At 44.0% G+C, this 24484-nt stretch overlaps 1 protein-coding gene across 2 annotated transcripts in view; it reads right to left on the bottom strand.

Moving 5' to 3' along the window:
* Positions 1-24484, bottom strand: part of PRCC (proline rich mitotic checkpoint control factor) — a 109298-nt gene that overhangs the window by 4967 nt on the left and 79847 nt on the right. For both annotated transcript variants that reach the window (XM_069217849.1, XM_069217848.1), the window contains exon 6: positions 23918-23983. In XM_069217849.1, the coding sequence (XP_069073950.1) occupies positions 23918-23983 (66 nt within the window). The remainder of the gene's footprint in view (positions 1-23917; positions 23984-24484) is intronic.

The following is a 24484-nucleotide window of genomic DNA, read 5'->3' as shown; positions in this document are numbered from 1 at the left end:
AGAAACTGCAACGGCCACACGGGTCCGGGGAGGAGGAGAGGCGCATGTGAATCTACAGCACATAATGCCACAAACGAATGCTTACAGGGTAAGTAACATATTCCATTCGAGGTATGTGTGGATGTAGATACACATGCTCTGCATAGACTGTAAACCAGTCCCCCTCAAAAGTGGTGACTAATCTGTGCGTGTTGCAATTGTTTGAAAAAGAGTATGTTGCACTGCCCGCCCTGTTGGCGTGCTAATACAGCCACACAAAAATGTTTGGTGAAGGTGTGTGTGGTGTGGACCATGTAGCTGCTTTGCATATGTCAGCTATGGGAATGTTTCCTAGAAAAGTCATAGATGCTCCCTTTTTCATTGTAGAGTGTGCTCTAGGATGTGTAGGAAAAGATCTTTTGGCTTTAGCATAACAAGTCTTGATGCATTTTACTGTCCATCTGGCTATGCCTGAATTTGGATATAGGATGGCCATCATGTGGTGGAGAAAAAAAACAAAACAAAAAGTTGTTCAGTTTTTCTGAAAGGTTTAGTTCTATCAATATAGAACACAAGAGCTCTTTTTTAAAAATGTGATGCATGTGGAGCTCTTTTCGCAACGGTATCTGGTTGAGAGAAAAAATTGGTAACTCAACTGATTGGTTGAGGTGAAATTGAGAAGCCACTTTCGGAAGGAATTTAGGGTTCAATCAATCAATCAGTATTTATAAAGCATGGCTACTCACCCGTGAGGGTCTCAAGGCGCTGGGGGAGGGAGGGGCCTCATTCGAAGAGCCACGTCTTGAGGTTGTTCCGGAAGATGGTGAATGATGGGCTTTGTCTGCAGTGCATGGGGTGGTTGTTCCAGCTCTTCCCTGCAGTGTAGGTAAGGGATTGTTCCACGACGGTGGTTTTGCGGATGCAAGGAACAGTGCCCAAGGCCAGCTGGGTGAAGCGGAGGGATCAGGCGGGAGTGTGGAAGGAGACACAGTGGTTCAGGTATGCTGGTCCTGCATTGTATATGGCCTTTTACGTGTGGGTGAGAAGCTTGAAGGTAAGTCGCTTCTCGACCGGTAGCCAGTGGAGGGTCCTCAGGTGTTGGGAGATGTGTTCTCAGCGAGGGAGGTCCAGAATGAGTCTGGCGGCGGCATTCTGGATGAGTTGAAGTTTCTTGATGTTCCTATTTGAGGTGCTGGCGTAGAGGGCGTTGACGTAGTCGAGCTTGTTCGTGACTAAGTTGTGGGTGACTGTCCTTCAACAGTCTGCTGGGATCCATCTGAAGATCTTCCAGAGTTTGTGGAGTGTGTGCCAGCAGGAGGAGGTGACAGAGTTTACCTGGCGGGTCATGGATAGCAAGAAGTCAAGGATGATTGGAGTTGCGGGCGTGATCAGTCGGCACAGCGGAGGCGCTAAGGGATGTGGGCCACCATGAGTCGTCCCAAGCTGAGGTGGCGTTTCCGAAGATGATGAGCTCCATCTTGTCGGAGTTGAGCTTGAGGCAGCTTTCTCTCATCCAGATGATGACGTCTTCCATTCCTGACTGAAAGTTCCTTTTGGCCTTGTCCGGGTCTTCAGTGAGGGAAATGAGTTGTGTGTCATTGGCATATGACACAATGTTCATACCGTGGCTTCTGACAATGGCAGCAAGAGGGACCATGTATACGTTGAACAGCGTGGGACTCAGTGAGGATCCTTGGGGGACTCCGCAGTTGACTCCTGTGGGTCTGGAGGTGTAGGGCTGGGTTGGTGCATAGAACCACTCGATCCCTATATATTTAGAAAGAACGTTTCTTCCAAGGTTAATGCCTGGCACTCACTAATACGCCGAAGTGAAATGATGGCGACTAAAAACGCCACATTCTAGGGAAGGAAATTAAGGGGGCATGAGTGAAGAGGTTGAAATGGAGGGCCCATGAGCTTGTGAGAACAATATTAGGATTCCATGAGGGCAGGACCGTATCCACCCCGGAGGGGTGGGGGGTTTAATTGAGGCCCAAGCCAGCCCCTATTAATCTTTGCCCCCCACCCCCAAATGAAGAAGGCAGTTGGCACAGTATTTATGGTAAACTCACCAAATCAGTTTAACATTCTGCATTCACATTTAAATGCATGCAATGTAATTGAAAAAAAAAAAAAGTGCTGCAGTTCAGAAGGTGAATTAGCAATAAGTGCATTTTCTTTTTATCTTGTTACACTCACGACATAAGGGGATTTGGGAAAGTGAACTATGTCCCAAATCTCGCTGGTGTATAGGCGGAGTCACTGGAATTATGTGGGTTGGGAGTCTAAATTAGAATTATATGCAAGGTTGATTACATTACACGGCAAGCAAAAACACAAATGATGCGGCCTAAGGCATCACATTTTGTGACAGTATTCATTCATTATTTTGCCATTTTTACACGTTAGCACTGTCTGGACAAAGCTTTCGCTTTGTTAAGAACAGTCCCACATCCCAACACAGAAATCAGTAACTGAAAGGTGACTGCTCAACATTTGCGAAGGACCTTCCCTGGGCCGCAGCACATAATGCAGCATTTTTTGTAACTTTTGATCTGTTTGAGCTTGAAACTATTTTTTGCTACAATCTGCAGATTATGCAGCAGATGATGAATTATGTGGCAGATGCAGCAAATTCATAATCATGTGGAAAACTACAGGGTTGTGTTTTGTGTATGATGAATGCAGGTGCACCAAGGTACATGCTGCTGGCATAGTCAAGCTTGAAAATTACAGTGTGAGGACAGCATGCAGTTTCTGTTGGTATCCAAGGTATGGAAGAATGCACTCTGATGTTATTAACATGTGGTATCGATTATTGCTTTGAATTCATGGTTACCCTATGGTTTCTGACTTCTCTTGATATTGTTGGAGGGGTTTCATGTTCCTTTGGCATATGGCGGTAGGCACAAAATGTTACTATTGTCTTCAGGTTGTATACTCTGTTGTTAATGTATTGAGCTTTAGATGGTTATTCATCATACGTGTGTTTGTGGCCCGGAGGCAGTCATCAAGTCTTAAACTGTAGAGGTCTTCCAGACCGTCCTTTTTTCTTTTCTTTTTTATGATTTCAGATTTATCTTTCTAGTTGCAATAGGTGAGGTTGAATGATTTAATCAGCATTAGTAAGGAGGTCAGTTAGGTGTAGAATAATAGAGAAGATAAGATGGAAGCCTGAGAAATGCCACAGTGTTGTACGGGAGGAGCTGATGTGAAAGTTGTGACCCCGAATGGGAGGACTTTGAATTTGTAGGGTTTTCCAACCACCACACACCTGAGAAATTTGCGATGAGCTGGAAGGATTGGTATGTGAAAGTATGTTTCTTTGAGATCGAGAGCAGAAAAAGTTGCCTTGTAGAAGTAGTGGAATAACGTCTTGCAGAGTGACCAGGTGGAAGTGCTCTGAAAGAATGTGCCTGTTCAGTGGCCATAAATCTAGGGTTGGTCTAAGAGAACAGTCTGTTTTGAGAATAAGGAAGTAAAGATAGTATACTTCCCGTCCTTGGTGCTAGAGAGGGATGGGATCTACTGCTTCTTTGAGAAGGAGTGCTTGAACTTCCTGTTTGAGTAATGTTTGATGTTACAATGAAAGTCAATAAGTGTGAGGTGGAAGGTTGGGAGGTGTGGTAATGAGCTCCAGACAATAACCATGTTAGATAATGTCAAAACACCCACTGGTCTGTTGATATTTTTTTGTCAGATGGAGAAAAATTGTGTTGGCGACCCCTGACAGGTGCAGTGTGATCTGAAGGAAAGGAAAATGAGTCACTGCTTGCTAGTGGTGCAGCACACCGGGAAGTAGTCTTGACGCTTCCCTTTGTAGGGTTTCCTCTATAGAAGCCCCTCTAGTAGGATTCTTTGAGAGAATACGGACTTTGTCCACGCTGATAGGAGGTGGAAGCTTCCAGGGTGGTGGTCTTTTAACTGCCAAGGTAGGTGGCACAATGAAAGGAGCCTCTAGAGGTAGGCGGTTTAAAGAGCTCCCACGGACTTAGCTGGCTCTGTGTTTTTCTTGATTTTTTCTAACGTCTCATTGACTTGTGGGCCAAAGAGATGTTCCTTATCGAAAGGGGAGTAAAGAATGTTCAGCTGAACATCCGGCTTAAAGCCGGAGGTACGCAGCCATACATGTCTACAAAGGAGTATGCTTGTGATAATACTCCTGGCTGCTATGTCAGCAGAGTCCAGGGCACACCTAATGGACATGCTAGAAATTAGTTTCTCTCCTGCAACCAGTTCCAGTTCCTGTTTTTTTTGCTTATCTGGGAGAGGCTGGAGGAGTTCCTCTATCTCGTCCCAGTGAGCACAGTCATAGTGTGCTAGTAACTCCATGCGATGTGCAACTCGTAAGCAGACTGTGCAGCACCCGGTTTGCCCACAGAGTTAATGGATTTACCTTCTTTATCAGGGAGCGGGAGGTCACCTGACACTTGTAAATTACTGTGCTTTCTAGCATAAGGTACCACTAGTGACTAAGGTGGTACATGTTCCCTCTTGAAGACAGGGTCGGAGGGCGAGGCCTTATACTTTTTTATCGACCTTGTAGGGTGATAATGCGTGCCCTCACTGAGTCTTTAAAGATATCCTTCATTTGGCAGTGTAGGTCTTTCCGCATCTTGGGGCGTATAGCAAGAATCATCGGCAGGATCAGGTAGCTCAGTGTCATATGGGGGGGGAGCCTTGAGCGGAAATGACTAGTGGCTCTATATCAAGAATGTGGTGAATGAGGCATGTCAGGTATATGTGGTGGAGGCTGTGGTGGAAGCAGCTGTGGTAACAGTGGAGAAAGCAGATTTGTCAACAAAGGGCTGGTGGCCTTGTCTGACATCTTTTTTTGTGTTGGAATAGGTATATCCAATGTCGCCTGGTAAGAGGTGGCTCTTGCAAGGTGGTGGCTGAGAAGGTGGTAGTTTTGCCAATGTCCTTCCGGCTTTTTAGCAGAGTCCAGTCTTTCCAGTAGTTTGTGGAGAATGGGCTCCACAGCTGTCTCTACATTTTTTCAGCGTCAATTTCAAAATGTTTATTTCTGAGGCAATTTTTGGTTTCAGTGCCAAAGCTGTCGATGCCTTGAACCCAACTGTACAGATATACAAACATTTTCAAACCTTACTCTCTCAAAAAGTACTAATTGGGTTCACATCTAAATCACAAAAAGCATGGTTTCTGGACAAAGACATTGCTTCCTACTAAATTTGGTGAAAATCCATTCAGCGGTATTGCGTTTAAAAAAAGACTATGGAAAATGCAAGAGGATTTTACGTCTTAGGACCCCCTTTATTCTCGGCACGCTTGATGGAACACCCCAAAGCTTCCCACAATTAAACTAAGACAAAAACATCAGTTTTTTTGAAAGTTTCACAAGATTCAATAAACGGCATCAAGGTTATCAGGAAATCAAAAACTGCATTTCGTAAGGAAACGCAAACCCAACTATAACTACCCAGCGGCGAACACCCCAAATGCGATTTGTAAACAGGTAAGTTTGTGCATAGTGGGGGATGCAAGTTATGGTGTGCATTTCATACCATAACTGGCAAATCTTAATAGTTTTGAGAATTACTGCCAGAACCATACTTATTTTTAAATACATTTTTTTAAAGAATTTATGTTTTGTCTTTTTTAAATATACACAAAATCCTCACTGTGCTGAAGTGGTTGCTGCTGGGCCATTCTGAACCTGGTGCAGACAGTATACAGTTTTGGCCACAAAAAGCAGTGGCTGCCTGCAGAGCCTGGTTGGACCCAACCTGCTGTAGGCCCCCAACCAACGCTGGGTATAGACTCCATTTCTCTTCCAACTGTAATTTTGCTTTTCAATATTGTTCTCACTGAATCATGCACACGTCTTTTCCAATTTTCTTTTTTTTTTTTTTTTTTACTTTTAGACAGTCACAAGTGAAATGAAATTAAATGTGTGCAGGATATTATTTTTCCACAAAATGGCACTTGTGCAATCACATTTTGCCTCTCAAATCACACTCTTTTCTTTCTTTTTTCTGGTCCACTACTCGGGTTTTCCCCACATTTCAGTCTTCCAGTCTTTTTGATACCAGACACTTCTCAGATGTTGCACCTGCTACTGTGCAACCTAGTTAAATTCACTAACAAAAGAAAACACAGTTTAAGATTATAGTCAGTGAACACAAAACTCGAAATCGCCAGTTATGGCATGGAAAGCAGCACACACTTAGTTTGGACGCAGAGCATCCCCTCTACCCATCCCCCCTGCATTCTGCCAATCTGTCATTGGAGGCACAGTATGGGTGCAGGTCAGGTCCTGCACCCAACACTCAGTCTTGTATTTTGCGTCGTCTAGATCCTTACCACATGTGCCCTGGATTTAGATAGCCTTTGCTTTACGAGGATGAGGGGGTGCGTAAAAACTAGGCAAGGTGATGGACTGGCCTAAATGAAAGGGTGTGACCACTTTTGGCTAAAAGGAAGCCCACGTGTAAAGCACCATTTTGTTAGGATAAATGGAAAGATAAGGTGGCTTAGATGACAATGCCAGCAGCTCACTCACCCTGCGGGCAGACATAATGGCCACAAGGAAGCCTGTTTTCAATGTTAGAAGCCTGAAAGGACATTGTGAAGAGGCTCAAAAAGAGAACACCAGAAGCGTCAGAACCAAATTCAAAATTCAAATCCCACTGGGGCATGATGAATTGTGATGGAGGAAACATGTTGGTAAGGCCCCTTAAGGAACCTACCTACTAACTATAGAAGACTTAAACAAAGAGGGTTGGTCAGGTAATATCAGAAATGCAGAGATAGTGAACAAATAACCTTTGGGGGTGCCCAAAGCAGAGCCCTGCTAGGCCAAAGAAGGTTTAAACAAGAGGACCTCAGAAAGAGAGGGAGTCAAAAGATTTGTCTGTGCATCATGCCACAAATCTGTTCAATCGACTGACGTATACAGTTTTGGTGGAGGCACGCCTGGCTGCCAAGCTAACATTACAGCATTAGGGCAGAGGGTCAAAAGCTGCCAACTGCTGCTGCTCAATCTCCACGCAAAAAGGCGGAGACTGGACAGGTTTGGGTGGAGAACACTCCTCTGCTGATGCAAGAAAAGATCCTATTGAAGGGGCAGTCTGATCAGAGGATCCATGGACATGCTCAAAAGCTCGGGATACCAGACTCTTCGTGCCCAGTCCAGAGCAACAAGGATTACATGGGCCCGGTTGATCTTGATAACTTTAACCAGACGGGTATGGTTGTAAAGGCTTACAGGAGGCCTAAGCTATACTAGAGACGAAAAGCACCACCAGGCTAGTGCCGTCATGGAAACGCCAACATGCAAAATTGCTGACATTGAGTGTTCTCTGCGGAGGCAAACAGATCAGGGAGCGGGAGGTCACCTGACACTTGTAAATTACTGCGCTTTCTAGCATAAGGTACCACTAGTGACTAAGGTGGTACTTGTTCCCTCTTGTAGACAGGGTCGGAGGGCGAGGCCTTATACTTTTTTATCGACCTTGGAGGATGATAATGCGTGCCCTCACTGAGTCTTTAAAGATATCCTTCATTTGGCAGTGTAGGTCTTTCCGCATTGGCAGGTACTGTGTGTCTCTGTGTGCGTGGATGAAAGAGTTTCAACCAAGAAATCCTCTTGTTGAAAGTTGTATATCAAGGTCCAGCAACACCTCGCTGTTTTTTGTTACCCATATTCTTATATAGGGTGGTTCACCAATTGAGGGTTACACAAGTTGCTTGACGGGATCAGGAAATTAGTGTGACAAGAAGTTGGTTGATATACCCAGCATTAATAATCGAGACAAGATGTCTTCATTCTTGAATAATTATATATTTTTTTTGTAAGCAGATTCCTTCCAAGCGGATAAATACAGACGGAAATGTTTCTTCTAAAATAAGGTCATAAAAGAGCAGCCCAAGGTCACAAGACAGCAGCCGACACATGTTTTGCCCCCATCTGACTGAAAGCCTGGCGCTTTCAGTCAAGGCTCAAGGCTCCCTCTGTTTGGGTGAATTATTCCTTAATAAAACATACAGTAGGCTTTCATACCGTATTTTTCAAAGCATAATACATGGTCTTTAAAGATGTTCAAATAACATGGATTAGTTCATGGGCTGGATCCCAGCCAGAGTAAAGTCCAAAAACGGTGAGACTGTTAACAATAAAAATATAATTACTCAAGAATGAATACATTGTGTCTCGATTATTAATGCTGAGTGGATCAACTGGCTTTTTTTCACAAGAAATACCCTCATAGAGGTTTCTTGTGTAATTGTAACCCATGAAAATTAGCCGCTCTCACTATAAGCTCTTGATAAGTGGTTGAGTCATCAGGGTGTGAGGGGCATGCTAGGTACAGGTCTGGATCTGTATCCCCTTGCAATTCTACGTCATGAATCGCAGAGGTCAGCATCTTGGGGCGTATAGCAAGAATCATCGGCAGGATCAGGTAGCTCAGTGTCATATGGGGGGGGAGCCTTGAGCGGAAATGACTAGTGGCTCTATATCAAGAATGTGGTGAATGAGGCATGTCAGGTATATGTGGTGGAGGCTGTGGTGGAAGCAGCTGTGGTAACAGTGGAGAAAGCAGATTTGTCAACAAAGGGCTGGTGGCCTTGTCTGACGTCTTTTTTTGTGTTGGAATAGGTATATCCAATGCCGCCTGGTAAGAGGTGGCTCTTGCAAGGTGGTGGCTGAGAAGGTGGTAGTTTTGCCAATGTCCTTCCGGCTTTTTAGCAGAGTCCAGTCTTTCCAGTAGTTTGTGGAGAATGGGCTCCACAGCTGTCTCTACATTTTTTCAGCGTCAATTTTAAAATGTTTATTTCTGAGGCAATTTTTGGTTTCAGTGCCAAAGCTGTCGATGCCGAGGAACGTGCAACTCTGAGGGAATGGAGGCCAAGGAAGTTGTCGACATCAAAACATTCGGCTTCCAGTGATGTTTCGGCACTGAGCCCGAGGGTGGGGTGTTCGAACCGGAATCTCAGTGCCGATCATGACCTAGAGGCAGTGGAAGTCTGAGGGCCTCTTGTTGTGGAGGCTTAAGTTGTTTGGTGGATTTGACTAGATGCTCAGGGGCCGGCAGTAACGTACTCACAGTGCCAGTCTAGATCGATACGCTGGTGATGGCAAAGTCGAACTCGCCGTCTGATTCTGACCTGGCCTAGATAAAAAAGGTCTCTTCTCCAGCCACCAAAGCCTCAGGTGGATGCTGGTGTTTGACATGCTGGTGTTCACAGAGGTCAGCTGTGTCATTGGCTGATCTGTGCTGCATTTCTAGGTGGGAGCTCTCACACTCAACCTCCCTCTGTCCGGGGAGAGACACAGGTTACAGACCTGGTGGAAGTTGGTTCTGTGCTACTTTGCGTGGCCACTTAGGCAATAGCAAAATGGTGTATGTTCCAACTCCAGGAGGTCATTGTTTGTAAAACAGAGCCAGAGAGGAAGATGGAAGGCCCGAGGGGTGAGGCCCTCGAAGGGCACCGATGGAAACCACATTGGCTAGTACAGGCTTGATGCGGAAGAGAAGAAAATGCGACCAGTAACTATTTCAATGGCAATGGCATAGAACCAACAGAGAGATCCAACAGCGGTCTTGACTCGGAGCTTTAGCACACATCTCCAAACCTGGCGGCGGAAAAAAACAACCTAACAATGGAGTCAATGCCCATGTGCACTATCACTGAGAAGGAGGAATCATTACCTTGTCACTCGAAAGACCTTCTTCAAAGAAAAACATCTTGCACACATCTGGACCTAGCACTTTAATGGCAGGAGTATGCAGATTATGTGTAGCTAAAGCCACACATGCCTTGAACAAAGGAATTACAATATCTTCTTGTGACACCTAAACCTGTTTGCCCTGGCAAAGATTTAAGTCTTCTGAAGGGAAAGAAAGCTGCTTAGGTTGTTCTGATTATGTGTTTGATGACAGTTTTCATTGTGAAATTTGAAATGGGGGGCATAATGGGCTGGAGAGGGGACTGCAGTCCTCCTTCCCCATTATAATTAACACAGCCCTGGGTGATGGTGTCCCCAGGGCCGAAATCAGCTCAGGGAGGGGGTCCCAACCTATGCCCACTCCCCATATAATGTATAAACTGACCCCTAGGACCTGGACCACTCCAGCGGTCATCCAAAAGTTAAAAAAACATGTCTGTTGCTTTTTTTTTTTGCTACAGTCCCATGAGAGTGCCACAGTATTGCAACAAAAACCAACAATTTGGTAAAGAGTTTGGCCAAAGGGGATCCCTCTGGGACACCCCAATGGCCAGGGTTGAAGGGTAACACTAACCTACCGCTTTAAATTATTATTTTTTTAAATCAATTTCAGGACTGGGGACTAAGTGCCCGGAGTTCCATAATGGCTCCTGTAGTATTTTCTTTCATGTTGTGGCCAGAAAACCACAGTGATCGCTCCCACAGGACCTTCAGTCTAAAAGGAGTAAGATGGTCCAATGGAAAAAACAGTCCCCTAGGCCAATCAGAACCTTCTGTTTTTATGTTGTTTTTTTGTGTTTTTTTTTTTTTTTTTTAAAGTTGAGCTAGCTGGACTCTCGCTGTAGTCCCTTGAACCCAACTGTACAGATATACAAACATTTTCAAACCTTACTCTCTCAAAAAGTACTAATTGGGTTCACATCTAAATCACAAAAAGCATGGTTTCTGGACAAAGACATTGCTTCCTACTAAATTTGGTAAAAATCCATTCAGCGGTATTGCGTTTCAAAAAAGACTATGGAAAATGCAAGAGGATTTTACGTCTTAGGACCCCCTTTATTCTCGGCACGCTTGATGGAACACCCCAAAGCTTCCCACAATTAAACTAAGACAAAAACATCAGTTTTTTGGAAAGTTTCACAAGATTCATCAAACGGCATTAAGGTTATCAGGAAATCAAAAACTGCATTTCGTAAGGAAACGCAAACCCAACTATAACTACCCAGCGGCGAACACCCCAAATGCGATTTGTAAACAGGTAAGTTTGTGCATAGTGGGGGATGCAAGTTATGGTGTGCGTTTCATACCATAACTGGCAAATCTTAATAGTTTTGAGAATTACTGCCAGAACCATACTTATTTTTAAATACATTTTTTTAAAGAATTTATGTTTTGTCTTTTTTAAATATACACAAAATCCTCACTGTGCTGAAGTGGTTGCTGCTGGGCCATTCTGAACCTGGTGCAGACAGTATACAGTTTTGGCCACAAAAAGCAGTGGCTGCCTGCAGAGCCTGGTTGGACCCAACCTGCTGTAGGCCCCCAACCAACGCTGGGTATAGACTACATTTCTCTTCCAACTGTAATTTTGCTTTTCAATATTGTTCTCACTGAATCATGCACACGTCTTTTCTACATTTTTTTTTTTTTTTTTTTACTTTTAGACAGTCACAAGTGAAATGAAATTAAATGTGTGCAGGATATAATTTTTCCACAAAATGGCACTTGTGCAATCACATTTTGCCTCTCAAATCACACTCTTTTCTTTCTTTTTTCTGGTCCACTACTCGGGTTTTCCCCACATCTCAGTCTTCCAGTCTTTTTGATACCAGACACTTCTCAGATGTTGCACCTGCTACTGTGCAACCTAGTTAAATTCACTAACAAAAGAAAACACAGTTTAAGATTATAGTCAGTGAACACAAAACTCGAAATCGCCAGTTATGGCATGGAAAGCAGCACACACTTAGTTTGGACGCAGAGCATCCCCTCTACCCAACCCCCCTGCATTCTGCCAATCTGTCACCGGAGGCACAGTATGGGTGCAGGTCAGGTCCTGCACCCAACACTCAGTCTTGTATTTTGCGTCGTCTAGATCCTTACCACCTGTGCCCTGGATTTAGATAGCCTTTGACGAGGATGAGGGGGTGCGTAAAAACTAGGCAAGGTGATGGACTGGCCTAAATGAAAGGGTGTGACCACTTTTGGCTAAAAGGAAGCCCACGTGTAAAGCACCATTTTGTTGGGATAAATGGAAAGATAAGGTGGCTTAGATGACAATGCCAGCAGCTCACTCACCCTGCGGGCAGACATAATGGCCACAAGGAAGCCTGTTTTCAATGTTAGAAGCCTGAAAGGACATTGTGAAGAGGCTCAAAAAGAGAACACCAGAAGCGTCAGAACCAAATTCAAAATTCAAATCCCACTGGGGCATGATGAATTGTGATGGAGGAAACATGTTGGTAAGGCCCCTTAAGGAACCTACCTACTAACTATAGAAGACTTAAACAAAGAGGGTTGGTCAGGTAATATCAGAAATGCAGAGATAGTGAACAAATAACCTTTGGGGGTGCCCAAAGCAGAGCCCTGCTAGGCCAAAGAAGGTTTAAACAAGAGGACCTCAGAAAGAGAGGGAGTCAAAAGATTTGTCTGTGCATCATGCCACAAATCTGTTCAATCGACTGACGTATACAGTTTTGGTGGAGGCACGCCTGGCTGCCAAGCTAACATTACAGCATTAGGGCAGAGGGTCAAAAGCTGCCAACTGCTGCTGCTCAATCTCCACGCAAGAAGGCGGAGACTGGACAGGTTTGGGTGGAGAACACTCCTCTGCTGATGCAAGAAAAGATCCTATTGAAGGGGCAGTCTGATCAGAGGATCCATGGCCATGCTCAAAAGCTCGGGATACCAGACTCTTCGTGCCCAGTCCAGAGCAACAAGGATTACATGGGCCCGGTTGATCTTGATAACTTTAACCAGACGGGTATGGTTGTAAAGGCTTACAGGAGGCCTAAGCTATACTAGAGACGAAAAGCACCACCAGGCTAGTGCCGCCATGGAAACGCCAACATGCAAAATTGCTGACATTGAGTGTTCTCTGCGGAGGCAAACAGATCTAACCAAGGCTCTCCCCAAAAAGACCTTGCGCCACCTCCAGATGGAGATGCCATTCGTGATCGACCAGGCATTGTCGACTGAGTTTGACTGCTGTGGCAGTCAGAGAGCCCGCCAGGTGTTGAACCACCAGGGATATGCCCTGATGTTCCAGTCACGTCCAGAGGCGCAGAGCCTCCTGACAAAGGGTCCATGACCCCACCCCACCCTGCTCGTTGCAGTACCATATGGCAGTAGTGTTGTCTGTGAACACCTGCGCTACTTTCCCTTTGAGAGAGGGAAGGAATGCTTTCAATGGCAGTCTGATCGCGCTGAGTTCCCAAAGATTAATGTGGAGCCCAAACTCCGCCAGAGACCAAACACCTCTGGATCTCCACTTCTCCCATGTGGCTGCCTCATCCCAGGAGTGACGCACCTGTCACTACGGTCAGATCTGGTTGGGGAACGGAGGGGGATCTGCCTCTGACCTAACTGCGGCTCAAGAGCCACCACAGCAGATCTTCCACAGTTCCCTCTGAGATCTGGACCTTCAGGCCCCATTGCAGAGCCTGCATATGCCATCTGGCTGGTGTGTCAGCAGAGGGATGCCGGAGGCCATGAGGCCTAGCAGCCTCAGAGTCATTCTCACTGAAATCCAGGACAGAGGCTGAAACATCAGTATCATAGCCTGAATATCCTGGAGTCGCCGCTCAGGAGGACAAGCTTGAAACTGCACTGTGTCCAGAACAGCTCAGATGAAAGGGAGCGTCTGAGAAGGAGTCCGGTGTGGCTTCAGCACATTTATAGTGAACCCCCGCAAATGCAGGGGGTCCGCCCTAGTATGGAGGTGGGAGACGACAGCCTGGGGAGAGCCCACCTTCAAAAGCCAGAGCGTAATAAAGAGACTAAAGGAGAGTGAGTAGCTGGTAGAGGCCACATAAGCTAGTGTGTGTGTGAGTGAGAAAGGGTGTGAGAGTGTGATGGCATACAATCATTATCATCTTTATTCGGTTATACAAAGATAGCCATCATACACAAATAATAGAATAGAAGATTAAAACATACAAAAGCTAAAAAACATAAGTCAAAACTACATTAAATACTTAAAAATTCATGCAATTGCACCAGCGTATTGCACATTTGGGAAAACGCCCTACGCTACAGAAAACTAATTAATCGAGTATCACGCGCAAATTATGATCAGCTGGATGGCATTGTAAAAAACCCTAACTCTTAAAAATAGGCAATAAAAGTCTAAGTCTAAAAGGGCTCTAAACTCACAAAAAAATATAAAATGGAGCAAGGTCTTTAGAGAAATACCATTACACGGTCAAATGAGGATACTCTTTAGATCAAACTGACCTAGAGGAAAGCACAAATTACATCTGATTGAGGTTAGGCAGAATCCGGCAATAAGCGTCCTTAACCACACATTTTTGGCCAACGATTGATATGGCTCGGGCCCAGGAAGCGCTTTAATAACAAAGTACCGCACAGTCCGCTTCTTCAATTCAGTATATTCCCTCTTACGCATCACACATTTGTTAAATTCCTCCTTAACCCAGCGTTTGTCAGATAGACTAAAAGCTGCGGGGGAAGTAAAAATCTTCAGACGTCCCAAAAGGGAGGCACTGTTTTTAATGCAACATAACCAAGGGGTAACCTGTCCAAGATCTCACGCCAAGCAATCAAGAATCACTTCCATGTTAAAGGAAGCATTCTCATTGGTCCAAATAGAGATCCACAAGAGTAGCGGAGCAATCTTTATATTGTCTTATACATAACCTAAATCCAGCTCCTCGTGCAGGCTAAACCCAGAACTATTAGGCCCAACGCCTAGCAACCTTCTGCAAAACCGATCTCCTTTTTTGGGCAACAAACTGCTGCCATAACCCCAAATAGTGGCCATAAACATAGCACTGAAAGTCTTTTAAGCCTATAAACCTCAGGTAGGGGTAAAATAGGCTTGATCCTTATCCTGGAGGAAAACTCGAATAAAGCATCATCCGCAACCTTAAAGGGTCTACAGCGCCTCGAAATACATGAGACCCAAAGTTCTTTATTATCAAAGGTGACACCGAGATAGGGGAATTCATGGACCCAGCTAATAACTTGACCGTTAATTCATATGGAACCCAATTTGCTTTGAGGCTTCTCACATAGTGGGAATACCATATGGTGGGTTTTAGCAATATTGCTTTCCAGATCTAAACCAGTCAAACTCCACAAAGGCATTCAGCGTGATTCCTAAGCCATTCATAGTACGTGTCAAGAGCACTGCATCATCAGCAAAAACCACACTCTTTCCATGTATTTTTGGAACATCTTTGCATTTTTCCACAAGGAAATCATGCAATCCATTGATATAGAGAAGAAATAGCATTGGGTTAAGAATGCATTCCTGCCACACTCCTCCATAAAGGGTGAATGGGTCTGTACATTCACCCTTTTGCCCATTTGTTCCAGAATGAAGCATTTGCAGGAGATTAATTGAGCTCGACATCCCTATCTTAGACTGCGACACCCACAACTTAGCACGATTTACCCTATCAAAGGCACTGCTAAGATCCATGAATGCCTAGTAAAGAGTGCCTTTTTTTGCAATTGTATACCTACCAATAAGCAATAAATTTAGGCACTGTTCCTGGGTCCCCATCCTCACCCTGAGCCCATACTGTACCCGGCTCATTAGGTCCTGTTCCTCCACCCAGCTCTCAATACGCCCAATGTGGCCCTAAAATCTTCATCAAGGAATCTAGCAGTGAAATAGGACATTTAGGGTTGCTACGATTCCCTTATTCAAATCCTGGCACAATACATGCAGATCTACCAGGAAGTAATCCTGAAGTCTACAGCTGCATTTAAAACATTAAAATGATGGGGCCCAAACGTGGGTATTTCCTTTGTATAAATACATTGGAAGACCAGCTGGCCCTGGAGCTGGACTCTCTTGGATAGCAACAAACACCTCGTCCAAGCTAAACCTAATGGTCAAACTATGACCAAGATCACCCGGGTCCACCTCAGCTTCCTTAGAAGTCTCATAGGAATAGACACTAACAAAATGATTAACCCAACTTTTAGGTGGAATGTCACACCTTAACTCCTCAGAAGTTCCTGTAGTAAAACTTCTCCTGTTGACAATACTCCAGAACAGACCTGTATTTTTGGCACTGAAAGCATGCACTAAATCTCTCCACATCTGTTCTTTTAACTCCAACTTCCTGGTATTCAGGGCAAGCCTATACTGGGTCCCAGCCATATTCACATTAACTCAATCTCTAGACAGCATTTTTAACTCCATGCAAAGAGTTTTCCTTGCAGCACTGCACAATCTGTCAAACCAACCACCCTGGATCTTTCTAGGTGGTACACCAACAGAATTAATAATAGTTCTAATAGAACTATTCAACCTAGCCAAAGCATCAATAACCTCTACAGAAGGGGTGGTTTCTAAAAAAAAGTCCTGAAAATCAATTTAAAATTATGTTTCACCATAGCATCTACAACCTGCGGAATATCAGCCTGGCGCCAATGCACCCTAAGCCCTTGATTCTTAACTTCCACACCAGTAGGGCCCAAAATAGCAGATGAGAACCTGCCAAGAGGCAGGTCAAAGGTCAAAATAAGAGGTTTATGGTCACTACACTCCTGTGTTTGTACCCCACATTGCCAGACACATTGGCTCACCAATGCTGTCACAAAGGCAATCAATCGTAGTGCCAGCCCCCCGGAAAGGGAGGGGACTGTCTCCCAGGGTTAAACACCAATTCGGCAGTATTAATCAAACCCAGCTTTGGTGGGGCATTAATTAATATCTCACACCTATTATCCCAAGGTGTGTTACAAATGGTGGAATAATCCTCCCTTTAAATGGATTACTTAAGGTAGGGTGGGCACCAATCTTAGCGTTAAAATCCCCTGCCACAATAATACAAAATTCATTTGAGATGGTTTTCATTCTATTTTACAATGTATGCAGGATACAAAATAATGCTGTAATTTGACATCCTAAGTACCATACAGCATTACAGAAATTTACAATTAAAACATTATATTTGTTAGGAAAAACCACCTAAACAATTAAGATGCCCCGATGGTTGCATCTAATATAGTATGCCCTGTAAATCATAGAAATGTGAACAATAGTAATGAGCCCACCCTTATGCCATTGGCCAGGAGCACGAACAGCAGGGACTGCAAACCTATGAAACCCATCCCATTCAGCTTCTCCCTCAGAATGTGTCTCCTGCAACAGAACAAAATCGAACGCAGTAATATATCCGACCCATATCTCATCTTGAAGCTTATCATCATATCCTTCGATGTTCTAGGAAATAAGAGTTGATAAAAACAAGGAATCCTTATCAGGAGCCAACTCTGGGGCAGAAAAAAGCTTAGGCCCCTTTGCACACCCCGAAAGAATCACATCTTGAGCAGAACAACTAGTTGATCTCCTACGTCAATCGCTCTCCTCTAGACTGGATAGAACAGAAAATATATTATTGAGGCTGCGTAGGGACTGGGCGCTATACACTCTAGGCACCCCTTGTGAATGCAAAGCTCCTCGATGGAATGTATGCCTATATAAGAACCCCAGGGGATCCAACTTATTACATCACTGGAAAGGGACTTATCATACAAGTCCAGATCAGGCAGTGGGTCAACGCTGGGTATCTACAACTTACAACAATGCAGTCCCTGTTCTTAACCGACAAGCCTACCCACCCAATCCGCCTGAAAAACAAAATGTCCTCAAAGTCTTTAGAGTAAAAATCACAGTTTTTACCCAGCCAATGCCCAACCTTATTTTTCAACTGAGCTTTAGATTCACATGTCGGGTGGTAACAAAGACACATTAATAAGAATTACAACATAGGGGGCACAATCGGATGGTAGCTCTAGTCAAGAAGGTGGAACTGACTCTGTGTTAGTAGCCCTTACATCCCTAGCAACTAGGAAGTCCGCCTGAATAGCCCTACCAATACTGCAGATAGTGACATTCTCCGCAGACAGGGCCATGGCAGCCCCTACAGTTTCAATAACCAACTGACAAGGAGAACGAATGGAAGAGTTTACCAAGCCCATAAGGGGTGCTGGCTGGGTAAACAAAGCAAGTCCTATTGAGGGGCTGAAAAAGCATATAAAGAGCTTCCTTTTCCAAAGAAGGACCCAGGGGACAATTAGGATGGGGAGGATTAAAATCATGTGTTTGGCCCTGCCTATCCCCCAGTCTTGAAGCCAACAAAGTGATTGCTGTGTCCAAAGAGCGAAGTTTATCTTTCAAAGGTGTCAGACAAGATTCCACCAACTCCTTAATTTGTCCCAACAATCTGTCCTACAAAACAAATGATCTTGACCTGAATGAGAAGCCCCAGGCAAAGAAGAAGGGGCAGCATAAACTGAAGAGATGGGCTCAGCTGTTTTTTTACCAGATCTTTTCAATGGTCTTTTCCTTTTGGTCAGCAGGCTACCAATGCTAGCACTTGTAGCATATACATCAATTGCATCACCCGTGCAACACTCAGGCACACTACTCGGCAAGTCATTAGCATTCTCCAGAGTGGGGGGCCTATATGAATCGTCCCGAGATGCAATTATTGTAGATTCTCCAGTATCGGTGGTAGTACGATCATCCACATTAAAAGGAACTCTTTGACGTGCACTTATCTCAAGAGCAAGCCACCTCTCGGCCAAAACAATCAATGCAAATGTCAACTCTGGGAATGTTTCCAAGGAAGGCTAGGGTGAGTGGAGTGTACTCTATGAGAAACAGGTAAAGGTCTTTTGGCTTTAAGGTAGCAAATATGAACACATTTGATTATCCATCTGACTGTGTCCGATTTGGATATTGGGTTGCTTTTAAGATATGGAGAAAAGGGTACAAAGAGTTGTTTACTTTTCCTTACAAGTTTTAGTTCTGTCTATGTAGTACGAGTGCTCTTTGGACATCTAGGGTGTGAAGAGCTTGTTCTGAAACAGAATCTGGTTGTGGGAAAAAAAATCTGGAGGCTCAATAGACTGATTGAGGAGAAATTGGGAAACCAATTTAGGTAGAAATTAAGTATTAGTTTGAATAACTACTTTGTTCTATGAATTTGGAAGAAAAGGTTCTTCTACGGCAGTGGTCTTCAAACTTTTTGATGATGCGCCCTCCCTCCAGTAGAAAAAAAATAATAATAATAATCAGGCCCCCAGACCAATTTTTCACAATTACACAATTATTCTATTAAATTGTCAATGTTTAAATATGTCTACCTGTATTTAAACATTGCAGTTAAGATAGGTTGCTGTTTTAAAGATGCAATCAAATATGTGATGCCAAACATACTATTCTGGTCAGGCAGCTCTTAATAATGTGTAAAAGTATTCATAGCATGATTACTAGAAAAGAGGAAAGGGGTTTTGAAAAGTATTTGGAGTCCCTTCCCTTTTGACACATACTCCCAGCTTGGATATAAGAATGACAAAACATGTTAGTGACGACCCACTGCAGGGAGTTTTTTCCCCGCTTAAAATAAAGCCCTGTTATTAACATAATACTTTTTTGAGCCACAGCCTGGAGCACCCCTCCCCACCGGGATCATTTGAGGGCCCGCCCCTCAGTTTGAAGGCCCCTGTTCTAAGGTTAGTGCCTGGAGCTCACGAACATGCCCGAGTGAAGTGATGGCGGCTAAGAAAGTCACCTTCCATGAAAAAAACTGAAGTGAAGATGAGTGAAGCGCTTAGAGAGTCGGTGTGGGTACCTGGAGGCGAAGTTTGGGCATTTTGCGTTTTCTGCTGTGGCAAAAAGCTTTATGTGAGAGCCATCATCCCTAAGAGATCCAGGATGTTCCTTACCATATAAGATTCATGTTCCTGAAACTGAGGGTTAAGTGACTGAAAATTATGAATGGGACCTGGACTGAGCCACACTAACCCTAACTGAGAGTTCAAAATTGCTACCAAGTAAGGTTGAAATTGTAGCAGTTTGAGATGGGATTTGGAAATGTTGAGGGTGAACCCTAGCTTGAGAATGAAATCCACGGTCATCAAAGTGCGTTGTTGACAAAGGTGCAGTGTTCTGGCTTTGCTGAGCCAGTCGTCCAGGTAAGGAAAGACAGGACTTTTTGCTTTTGCAGGTGTGCTGCGACTACTGTTAAGCATTTTGTGAACACTCCGGGAGCAGAAGTGACCCCGAAGGGAAGGACTTTGAACAGAATCTCCATCATTCATGTCATCAGAAGTTGGTGGGACAAGAGATGTATTGATGATTCTGCAAGATGGCGCCCTTGGAGTTGGAGAGGTGATAGAGGTGTAAATGGTGAGAGGGCAGATGGTGGGCAAGGTAGGATGGGCACAGCAGGTATTTGTGGCTGTGATGGATAAGCCACAGGGTACTGTGGTAGCAATAGCTGAAAAGTGTCCATCAATTACTGTAATGTAGACAGAAATCCTATAGATACCTGCACAACTTCTGGCTCTCTATTTTATTGAAGAGGGTTCATAGGATTGTGGATGGTAAGGTGTAAAATCTTGATTATGTTAACATTTTTGGGAAGACTGTTCCTCGTCCACAACTTCCTCAAACTCTGGGACATATCGTATGTATTGACTAATACAAAGCTGCTCCTATTGTCTTTCAGCTCTGAGCCCAGAATTTGAGCCCAGAATCTGTGATGGCAAAGATGGTAAACTTACTGTCATCTTTAGTGCTAATAAGATAGGTACAGTAAACACTGTCACTTTTCATGTCGTAGACGCTGCTGTCACTGTCATCGTCAAAAACGCTGATGTCAAAGTCATTAATGGCATGGGAGCAGTCATCAACAATAACATTTTTATTTGGTTCTTCATTGATAGTGAGATTTTTTCCTTTTCATCTTAGATGACAATTGCTCATCATAGGAATGTGATTTATGTGCAGATGTTTGGGTAGAGTCTCTTCTCTCCTGTGGTGTTTTCCTCAGTGAACCCCTGATATTCTATGAGGAGGTGACTGAAAGGACTTCATAAAATGGATCCAATTCAGGAAACTGAACAGGTCTCCTTTTTTTTAGCTGCCTTAGTGGAAATGCTAGACGGGTCACACTTCACAGTAAATTCCACATAAGAAGGGAAGTCCCCCTTAGGAGCAGGGGCTTTTTCTTTGCCCAGTAAATATAGTGCCAAACTCCTCTTTCTGTCTTTTGGGGGTTTTGTAGGAAATATTTTACATATATCACAGTGTGAAACCTTGTGAGTGCTGTAAAGGCAGTAAATACATGGAGGATGAGGATCATCAGCGTAAATCAACTTCTGTCCACAGGTGGGTCAGGATTTAGAGAGAGATCTGTACTCCCTGTCAGACAAAGTTACAATTGGTGACAGTTGACAGAATAAAGAAACTAAGATTTCTCTGGCCCAGGTGTTTGTATTTTCCATAAAAACACACATTACTGTGGTAGCTGAATATTTATCTTGTTTCCAGTCCCAGCATAGACCAAGAAAGCAGCTGTTTTAAGGTCAGTGAAAGATTAGAGTAGAGTTCTGCCTGGGGACTCCCTCACACATGACGTGGTAGAAATCGGAGCTTTGACAGCCTCTAAATGGAGTAGGACATCTGGCACTTCCACATCATTGGCTGAAGTTTAGGTTGCTTCACTATTGCTCAGGCCTATTGCCAGTTAAACAGCTATTAAAGATTTCTGGGCAGCCTGACTATGGTGAATGACTGAAGCATGTAACTATATAAAATATCCAATGTTGGAGAATTTCCTGTTATTGAAAAATACCTCTACCTGCTGGTATGGCGAAGAACAAGTCACTTACCTTTGTGAACGCCTTAGCTGGTAGAGACAATATCTAGTTGCAAACTACTTACCGTTGAATTTCCCCCAGGCATCAGGCTGGATCTGGAGACTTTTGTTAAGCAGTACCCCTGGGCGCCATTAGGCGGCGGCGATCGGCTCTGCGCCGGTCATCGTCTGCTCTGGATATGACGCTGTGGTTCTTATATAATAGGCGCCACCCCAGCTCGCTGACGTCAGTTTCTTTTCACAACTTTCCACGCCAGAAGCGCAGAGCCATGAAGAATACGGACTACTAAAGCCCTGAAATGGGAGTCCCTTTCCCTAGAAATCAGTTTGCAGAGAAGGGAGGATGGAAGGGATGGTAAGGAATCTAAAACTAGATACTGTCTATACCAGATAAGGCATTACCGAGGGTAAGTAACTTGTTCATCTAATAGAGACTTTTAGTTGCAGATTCCTTATCTTTGAATAGATACCAAGTAATACCATCCCTGGAGGTGGGTGTGCGAACCAAGATCAAACTAAAAAGTCCTGCAAGGTTGAACGGCAAAGTATGCATCGCTACAGACCTGACTGTCCAGGCAGTAGTGTTTAGTAAACATGTGATGGGATGCCCATGTTGCTGCCTGACAAATATTATGACTGGAACTCCGTGTGCTAATGCAGTGGTCAAAGCTGGATGCAGGAGGCCATGAGGCCCAGTAGCTTCAGTCATTCTCACCGAAATCCAGCAGACAGGCTCAAACATCGGCATCATAGCCTGAATATCCTGGACTCGCCGCTCAGGAGGATAAGCCTGAAACTGCACTGTGTCTGAACAGATCTGATGAAAGGAGGCATCTGAGAAAAGTCAGGTGTGAATTTAGCACATTTATAGTGGACCCCAGTGAATGCAGGAGGTCAGTTGTAGTCTGGAGGTGAGAGACAACAACCTGGGGAAGGCCGACCTTCAAAGCCAGTCCAAGATAGGGGAAGAGTGGAGCCCCTGATTTGTGCAGATGATCTGTGACCACCAACATCCACTTGGTGAACACCCGAGGGAAGCTGGTAAGGCCAAAGAGAATCATGGTGAACTGGAAGGACTTCCCACACACCACAAATCTAAATATATAAGCAATCGAAATAGATTCAGGTAAAAACAAAGATGAAGGATTTGACAGGGAAGAGTGAAAGAATGCGTCTTGTGACATTTTCAGAACATTTGAAAGCTTTGATGGTGGCAGGGCAGTTCAAATCTACAGAGGTGTATTCCTTCTTGTTCTCCCTTTCTCCTGGTGATGGATGCAGACACATGCAAGGTGTTTTCACTTTAATGAGTGGCCAGTAGGAGTACGGGTCGGGTTTCTGCGCTACATGAGGCACCCCAGTCCATCTCTGCCTTACCAGTTACCAAGTAGCAGAGAAAGCACCGCTTGTGGCGTGAGGACGGCAGGCAGCTGCCCGGGCTGATTTGACCCTGCCCCCCAAGCATTGATTACAGCATGTTACATGCACTGCAAGGCATGGATGCAAAATTATATATATGCATATTTTGAATAGTGGCTTCTAGGATTTTGTTCAAGCATCCTACACTTCTGTTTATGTACTTAAAGACAGCAGAGCAGAGAAGAAAGAAGACGGCAAAGAAGGAAGACGGCTTGCGGTGAGAAAGAAGACGGCATGTGGCGAGAAAGAAGACGGCATGTGGCGATAAAGAAGACGGCATGTGGCGAGAAAGAAGTCGTCATGCAGTGAGGAAGGACGACGGCTTGCAAAAAGAAAATAGAAGTACCTTCAATGTCATAGCCACAGGAAGGACACTGGCTAGTAGCCAATGGTAAGTAACCGGGAGGAGTACTTGGTCCCAACAGCACAGATGTCAAAGAAGAGAGCAGGAACTGAGGCATACAACGTGCTGGCTAATCAGCTGCACATAAATTAAAGCAATGTTTGACCAAGCCAATGGCAAGTTCAGATAAGTAAGGGGTGGTTTCTAAGCCCCTTTTAATTTTTTGCTAAATCAACAAAAGATTTTGCAAGCACAACGCACAAGCAAAACCTAAAAACGGGTACCTGCAAACATTCCTTACATTTTAGTAATTCTCCAATGACAATGTTGAGCTTACAATCTTTCAGTCTTTGTAAGGGAAACGCAGGTGAGCTTGTTATTCAGTTAACACAGAAATAACTAATTTTTCTTAAAGACCTGTACTCAGTTACAGGAATCTCTATAACTTGCAACAAAACAATCTGTTTCAGCCAGGAAGCAAAGAAGGGAAAAAAACTGGGCACTAAATCCAAGGTCAGCATGCATTAGAACACTAATCCTCATACATTTGGCCAGGCTGGAGAAAAAGGTGAAATACTAGCCACCTGATGTGATGCAAACAAAATGATAACTCACTTGATGGATCAAATACGTGATCTGGTGTTTTCTTCTCTGTTGCCCAGTGGGTTGATCTCCTTTTTTCTAAAGAAAATAAAAGAACAAAGCAATATGTTTTGTATACAGACATATCATCAGAGCATTTATTTAAAGTAAAATGTATGGTTTTCATGACAAACAACACCCAAACCTATTAGCCAGTGTCAGACAGTATTAAAGAAAGAAATAATTCTAAACAGTTTGCAGTCCAAAGAACTTAATGAAGTAACAACAGAAGTTCACACATAATGTACTAGTTTAAAGAAATCAATTAGAACAATGTTCTTCCCCAAAAACCGAGGCTATTGATAAAAAACACAAGGACACCATTCAAGCGGCTTTTTTATCCTATTTTCGAAGACATGAGGTGGAACAAGATACCTCACAGGATCATCTGACCCCCTCTACCATTATGTTATTATGTTCCATTATTTTAGCAAACCAACTTTAGTTTGCAAAATACAATAAATTCTATAGTAGAGACTCTGGTTAGCCCTTGCATAACAAGCTAATTAAAATAAGTGGTGGCAGCCGGTCTATTGATAT

This window comes from Pleurodeles waltl, chromosome 12 (assembly GCF_031143425.1).
Source record: "Pleurodeles waltl isolate 20211129_DDA chromosome 12, aPleWal1.hap1.20221129, whole genome shotgun sequence".
Lineage (NCBI taxonomy): Eukaryota > Metazoa > Chordata > Amphibia > Caudata > Salamandridae > Pleurodeles > Pleurodeles waltl.
The sequence above is the reverse complement of the archived record's forward strand: the minus strand, read 5'-3'. Positions and strand labels throughout refer to the sequence as shown.